This window comes from Protobothrops mucrosquamatus, unplaced genomic scaffold, assembly GCF_001527695.2.
Source record: "Protobothrops mucrosquamatus isolate PMUCROS unplaced genomic scaffold, P.Mucros_1.0 scaffold1970, whole genome shotgun sequence".
NCBI lineage: Eukaryota > Metazoa > Chordata > Lepidosauria > Squamata > Viperidae > Protobothrops > Protobothrops mucrosquamatus.
Genome location: NW_015388087.1, coordinates 109,030 through 116,967, shown reverse-complemented (window position 1 = coordinate 116,967; position 7,938 = coordinate 109,030). Strand labels below are relative to the sequence as shown.

Here is a 7,938-nt window from a genome sequence, read left to right as displayed (position 1 = left end):
ACTGTTAGGAAGTTTCTCCTTAATTCCAGGTTGCTTTTCTCCTTGATTAGTTTCCATCCATTGTTTCTTGTCTTGCCTTCTGGTGCTTTGGAGAATAGGTTGACCCCCTCTTCTTTGTGGCAGCCCTTCAAATATTGGAACACTGCTATCATGTCACCTCTAGTTTTTCTTTTCACTAGACTATCCATACCCAATTCCTGCAACCATTCTTCACATGTTTTAGCCTCTCTTAAAACTTAAATGCATAACTTCCTCCCCATGGGCTGGGATGAGGAACAAACAGCTTCCTAAATCTTTTTCTTTTCTCTCCTAAAATAACCAATGAAAAGATAACAATGGAATAAGCCATAGCATTCAGTGGCTCTAATGGATGGGCCAAAGGGAATTTTAGTAAAATACATCTAGGAGCACAGAGGTGGGAAAGTTAACCTACGGAGAAATAGAAGAGAATTAAAATTATCTTACCCTGCGCCCTGCCTCGTTGTTCTGTAGGTTCATGAGTATACGGGCCTGCTCTTCTGATCCCTTGGCATAGTTCCTCTCCCTTTCTCTGGCATCCACAAACTCTTTGGCAAACCGGTAGCCATATTCCACATTGTCCCCACACCCACCCCAAAGCCAGTCCCGGGGCAGGTCCTTGGGTCGGGCTGTCCGGCTGCAGCCACAAGTGGAAAGCTCTCCTTCACGGCAGGCGCGGCTGATGGCGTTCACAACTCCTGCAGCACTGACAGCATACGCGAAGGCAGTTTCTCGGCTACCTGAGGGAAAGAGAAGAGATCATTGAAGTCACAAACGTTAGTGGTCCTTTTGGTCTCTACTGGAAACATAGCCTTTCCCAATGTGGGTCCCTCTAGGATTGTAGAAGTTACAAATATATTCTAAATAGAACTTGACTTACAACAGTTCATTTAGTGACTATTCGAAGTTATAATGGCACTGAAAAAAGTGACTTGCCCATTTTTCACACTTATGACAGTTGCAGCATCCCCGCAGTCACAATGATCAAAATTCAGACGCTTGGGCAACTGATTCACATTTATGACAGTTGCCGTGTCCTGCGGTCACTTGAACAGTTTTTGCAACCTTCTGACAAGCAAAGTCAATGGGGAAGCCAGATTCACTTAACCACCGTGTTACTGCAGTGATTCACTTAACAACTGTGGCAAGAAAGGTCATAAAATGGGGCAAAACTCACTTAACAAATAACTAAATTAGCAACAAAAAAGTTGAGCTCAATTATGGTTGTAAGTTGAGGACTATACCATTTTGGACAGGGAATTCTAGATTCAAAACAACTGGAAGGAGTCAGATTGGGAAGATTGTTCTATCAAATTCCACATGTCACTTATAGCTCAAACATATTTCATCTCTCCTCCCATAATTTCTTCAGTTTCTTCCAGTACAAGAACAACTTTCAGTTCTCCTTGGTTTTGTGTTCCTGGATAAACATCAGCTAACAACAGTTAGACTGGTACTCTGAAAAGAAAGGTACCATCTGTTACATCCACCAATCCTCAGAGTATTATCACGGCACCATTCCTCTCTGAAAAGACATCCATACTCAGACTTTTGGGAATTGAGACTACCAAAGAGATAAATGAATTGAGATGACCTTTCCCCTGAATAAAACAAATGACTGAATTGGAGTTAAATAAACCTTCCATACATTTTAATCCATATATCTAATAGAATAATGATAAAACTACTCTATATAACTACATAAGACGAAAACATTTTCATTAATACTTAAAGAGATTAGAAAGAAAGAAAATATACGAGTGGGAAACAAGATTGATGATGGACATGTTTCAGCCAAAGCAGTGCAGTTTTTGCACACTAGAATGAGACTAACTTCTAAAGATGATGTAGGAATAGGCCCAGTACATTCCATGGAACTTCCTCCCAAACAGTAAGTGTATAGGATTGCGCTAATGAAAGCAATATGATACAATAGTGAAAAGGTTGCACTTAATTGGGAAACATTACCCGTAGATATAAAACCTGGCTCAGCAGCAACATTCATAGATAATAAGGGGCAAATCATTCACAATTTAACCTGCCTTTCAGGAATGCTGAATGGATAAAAATGTCTTTCTGAATTCTGTGTATTGTGTGTTTGTGTGTGTGTGTGTGTGTGTGTGAGAGAGAGAGAGAGAGAGAGAGAGAGAGAAAAGAAGAAGAAGAAGAAGAAGAAGAAGAAGAAGAAGAAGAAGAAGAAGAAGAAGAAGAAGAAGAAGAAGAAGAAGAAGAAGAAGAAGAAGAAGAAGAAGGTGTTAGACGATTCCAACTCACATTTATATCTTGAGGGGTGTGACTGCATAACTAATAATGATCTACAAAATCTCCACTATTTAATGTTAACAAGTGAAGAAAGGTTGCTTTCTATTTTCAAATTTCTTTCAGGATTATGGAGCCAGGGTGTATAGATGCAAGGGAAAGTTAGAAATAAGAAGAGAAAGCAGGAGTCCTGTTCTATTTGCAACCTAGGTGCTTTGTTTCTAAATAGCTGTTGTTGGAAGTCAAAACTCAACCAGCTACAGACATGAAGCAGTTACCAATAGATTTGGGGGAACCAAAAATTTTCCAAGATGGCAAAAGGGTATAATAAAATGCCCTCTCTAGCATCCAAGGAAGCTCTTGAGAGACTGCTCTCAGGAATAAGAGTTCCTTGTGCCAATTTATTTTGCTTATGGATTGTACAACATGGGAGGAAGTTGTTAGAACAGGGGCAGAATTTTATCTTTGAGGTTTTGTTACATGATGCAGATGGAATAGGCAGAAATCGGAAACTGCCAGTAGCTATAGCAAATGTCATGACTGATCCAGGTCGGAAGCTCCAAATGATGAATGATATTTTTTGTTTAAAATTGAAAAGATGCCATCAAGTTGTGTTTGACTCTTAGTGACTGCAACAATTCAACCTTCTTGGCAGTATTACAGACACAGATATATCCAAGATATATAATAATAATAATAACAATAACAATAACAATAATAATAATAATAATAATAATAATAATAATAATAGTAGTAGTAGTAAAGTTAGAAGGGCCCTTGGAGGTCATCTAGTCCAACCCCCTGCTCAGGCAGGAAACCCTATACCATTTCGGACAAATGGCTGTCCAGTCTCTTCTTAAAAACCTCCAGTGTTGGAGCATTCACCACTTCTGGAGGCAGGTTGTTCCACTGGTTAATTGTTCTAACTGTCAGGAAGTTTCTCCTTAGTTCTAGGTTGCTTCTCTCCTTGATTANGGAAACCCTATACCATTTCGGACAAATGGCTGTCCAGTCTCTTCTTAAAAACCTCCAGTGTTGGAGCATTCACCACTTCTGGAGGCAGGTTGTTCCACTGGTTAATTGTTCTAACTGTCAGGAAGTTTCTCCTTAGTTCTAGGTTGCTTCTCTCCTTGATTAGTTTCCACCCGTTGCTTCTTGTCCTGCCTTCAGGCGCCTATATATATTTTTTTACTTCCAGTTCTAATGTTCAACTCTGGGATTCCAATCCAAGTGCTATATTTATGGTAGACCTGCTTACCTTCTGAGATCACCGAAGGTTGACTAGCATTGTAACCTGCTGAATCCATATAGAAGAAATATCTGCCTATCCCTTTTGGATAACTGTGGAGAGTTATTCCACTTCGTTTACATATCATTCTAATTTATTTAGCTTTGGTTTATTACCCTGTGTGAATTTAGTCAACTGTAGTTTATAATACATTCAGACAATTATGGTTTATCCAATAAACTAATCTGGCAAACTATTTCTAACATGTGATTTCCAGTTACTGGGTTAAAAATATTACATTAGGATCAGTTCGGCAGTTCAAATCTTACAAGGTTGACTCCGCCTTCCGAGGTCAGTAAAACGAGGACCCGGATTGTTGGGGGACAATATGCTGACTCTGTAAACCGCTTAGAGATGGCTTTCAAGCACTGTGAAGCGGTATATAAGTCTAAGTGCTACTGCTATCAGATTGTAACAGTGTGTACAAAATAACTGATAACTATCTTTAACAAGTATAACAAATTGGCACCTAACAACAATCTCAACTAAGCTATAGATGCACTGCAAGAATATGAATTTTGATGTTGAAACTCCTATCAAACTTTACATTAGCGGTGCTAGTTAGGATAGCTAGAACTCAGAAAACCCACTGCCAACAAACATAGATAGGGTTCAGTGATTGAAGCAAGACTAAGAGATTCCAAACCAGCCCCATGAAGACCAAAAAAAATACTATACAGTAGTAGAAAAAAGCTCTACTTACTTGACAGATTGCCTCGATGACTGAAAAAAAAATGACAAAGACTTTTCTTGGTCTCTCAATAACCTTACAAAGCTAATCCTTTACACAGAATAAATATATTCTTACCCTCCTGATATTTAGTGACTCCTCAGATTCATATGAATCTAAACTAAGTGGGCTAGCCGCAACTAGATCTACTTAAAGCCATATTTGCCATAATCACAAAAAAGTTGAGGAGGGGGCATCCAGCTTACACTAGTATTTTTTTTAATATTCAGTACTATTTCATTGATATATTTTATTCAATATTATGTGCCATGTTCTCTCCTTCATATTCTATCCTCACAGGAACCCTGAGTGGTTAGCTGATAAATAGAATGGCAATGACTGCCTAGAGCATAGGTGTCAAACTCGCCACCTCACGTGATGTGTCCCGACTCTTTTTACATTGCCGGCAATGGGGTGGGCGCGGTGAAACCAGCCCGGCAGTTTGATACTCCTGGCCTAGAGAAACCCTGTAAGTTTCAGGCTGGGAAACTGAACCTGTTGCTGTTAAATAACAGTGGAACTTGGGGGGGGGGGGGAATCAATGCATTTAATTCCACTGTGGCTCATCTCTTCATAGTTTCTCTCTCCAGCTTACAGTTTCTTGAACCAGATCCCTCACTTGTGTTTTCTTCATAATTTGTAATCTATCTGATATCAGCATGCTCAGCCTGATATAAATCCTGGTTGTTCCCATCCTGCCCAGATGCACCACATTTCACTCCCAGTAATTGCAATTAACAAGCATCTTACAAGTACTTTTAATCCATACATACAGCTAACTCTAAATACATCTGAGAATATGTTCTTTTAATGCATGGAAATGCCTCCACAATAATGTATTGAAACAGCCATAATTAGCAAAGATTTTTATTATGTACAGACAGTCCTCAACGTACAACAGTTTATTTAGTGACTGTTCGAAATTACAATGGCAGTGAAAAAAGTGACCTATGGCCCTTTTTCACACTTACAATCACTGCAGCATCCTCGTGGTAACGTGATCAGAATTTGGACACTTGGCAACTGACTCATATTTATGATGGTTGCAGTGTTGTGGGGTCATGTGATCACATTCTGTGACCTTTTGACAAGCAAAGTCAACAGGGAAGCCAGATTCACTTAACAACCATGATACTAACTTAACAATTATTGTGGCAACAAAGGTCGTAAAATGGAGCAAAATTCACTTAACAAATGTTTCACTTAGCAACAGAAATGTTGGGGTAAATTGTGGTCATAAGTCGAGGACTACCTGTATTCTGAACTTTCAGGGTACCTACTATAGGATCCTCTCACTTACTAACTTATAGAACCGTAAGAAGGCAGCCTCTCAAATTGTCCTCCTAAGACAGTGATGGCGAACCTTTTAGAGACGGAGTGCCCAAAAACTGGCCCCGCCGCTGCTCTACCCCCTTGCCCTGCCCCTGCCCTGCCCCCACCCCATCCCTCACCCTGCCTGCCCGCAGGGCCATGCCCCTACCCCATCCCCCACCCTGCCTGCCCACAGGGCCACTCACCGCTCCAGGGCCCGCCACAGATTGCCCAGGCAGCCCAGCAGCGCCCTGGTGGCCACGCCCTCTGCCCGCGCCCCACAGCATCAACTGTGCGGGATGGGGCGTGAGGGCAGAGTTCTTGTCTACGCTGCCTGACTGCTATGTCCTTGGCTGCACTGCTCCGTGTGGGCCACACTTGGGGGCGACTCTCCTCCAGGGGGGCTGCTGGTGAGGAGGGGGTCATGGGGGAAGCGAGGTTGGGGCAAAGGCATGTGTGCCCACAGAGAGGGCTCTGAGTGCCGCCTCTGGCACGTGTGCCATAGGTTCGCCACCACTGTCCTAAGAAGTCAAGATTTTCAAACCTATGGGGGGAATTGGCAGTAAAGAGACTGGCAGTTTCTTGATTCCATTAGAACAGCCATTCCCTTATATTCTTTTTTTTGGGGGGGGACATATGGGAATTCTTACTGGATTTGTTTTACAAAGAATGGCACGAGCACTATTTCAATCAATGTTGCATGCATCTGTCCAGCTATTGGCATCATTACACATGTCTGGTCAAACAAGAACTCCTGTAACAGCTAAAACACATAAAACTACCTGCTTCCATCTTGTGGTTTTATCTAATTCCTCGCAGTCTCGAGTAAAAAAAAAATCTATTCCAAAGAACATTTCAGTGATCCTTGAAACTTCGGTTTCAAGCAGTTGCTCCATGAAGTGACCATAAGCCTCAAAATAGCTGACTCTGAGGGATCATCAATTGGGAAGGAGATGTACCATCAGTTTCCCAGATGGCCACTGCTAGGAGGAGAATGCAGACCAACGCAATCAGACCAACAATCTGATGCAACAAAGTTCTTCTGAAGATTTATGTTCTTATAGCAATTAAGCAGGTAGAACAGCCAAACAGAGCAAGAGTGGGCAACCGGTCTAATTTCATCCTCAAACTAATTTCAAAAGCCCTCTGCAAACAATTAGTACAGATCTCTGGAAAGAGCAATTTGTCTCTTCTCCAGCAGCGTGCTGGGTGGGAAGGAAGTAGAAAAGAACAATGGGGATGGGGTGGAGGGGGGAATGGGATGTCCAAAAGAGAAAAGCTGAGTTCACATATCACACCAGGGCAGGGATTGCTCCAACGTGGTTTATAAACCATAACAGCTGGGTTTACACAATGCTTTACACAAAAAAACGAACTAAGCCACAATAAAGCTAAGTGTGATGTGCATACTAGTTCGGGGAGAAAAAATGGCAGTGGATGTGAAGAAGAAAGAGGGAAGATGGGTGTCCCTGCCAACTTGGGGCTCTAAGAGCATGGATCTCCCCCCAAAGGACTCAGCAGAATGAAAGCATGCAACCTTTACAGTAGAGAATATGTAACTGTGGGAAAACTGTTGAAGAAAACTATTAATGAGACTAACTACATTTAATGTTGTGCATGTAACACTTCTAGAGTAAATCTGTAGTCCTTTACGAAACAGGGAACATGGACAGGATTTAGGCAAGCTTCTTTTGACTTTATATGTCCTCCCCTCAAGAATTACTTCTGAATTAGTCCTTGGAGACAAACATTGATTTTAAAAAATTGTGAAAATCGTGGCTTTGACCATTTTTTTTCGCCCCTAAAATCTCTGTCGAAATAACATTAGGCTGTAGAGTCTTTGAAGCATTTGCACTATAAGGGGCAGATTTGGGACCTAAAGTGCAATACAAAATTGTCTCATCAATCAACCATCAGACACAGAAGTAAGTATGGGATGTGCATATATCACTAGTGACAAAAGGGGAAAGATGCACATTTTAACAGAAAAGTAGTAAATTTGTTTGGCTCAGAAGCTAAGCAGGATGACTTGAATGTTGGTAAATAAGCCAATTTTTGAGGGGGGGGATTTACTTTTAACAGTAATTGACAAGTTTTAGATCAACCCATTGCACACTACGTCTCAGTCTAATTTTTGTGGCCTTCAGCCCAGATTCTAAACCAGGATTCTCCAAAGTAGTCAATATTGACCTCCAATGGTGAACGGGACTATCCATTGTTGTTGCTGTAGAACAACAAACTTAACATAGTACAATTAAATCAGTATTAAATTACAAATGAGGGGGAGAGAGAGAGAGAGAGAGAGAGAGAGAGAGAGAGAGAGAGAGAGAGA

General features: G+C 41.2%; 1 protein-coding gene across 2 annotated transcripts in view; it reads right to left on the bottom strand.

Annotated features, from left to right (window-relative positions):
• The window catches only part of WNT5B (Wnt family member 5B), a 30,329-nt gene that overhangs the window by 12,082 nt on the left and 10,309 nt on the right, over window positions 1-7,938 (bottom strand). For both annotated transcript variants that reach the window (XM_015823739.1, XM_015823738.2), the window contains one exon: window positions 466-758. In XM_015823739.1, the coding sequence (XP_015679225.1) occupies window positions 466-758 (293 nt within the window). The remainder of the gene's footprint in view (window positions 1-465; window positions 759-7,938) is intronic.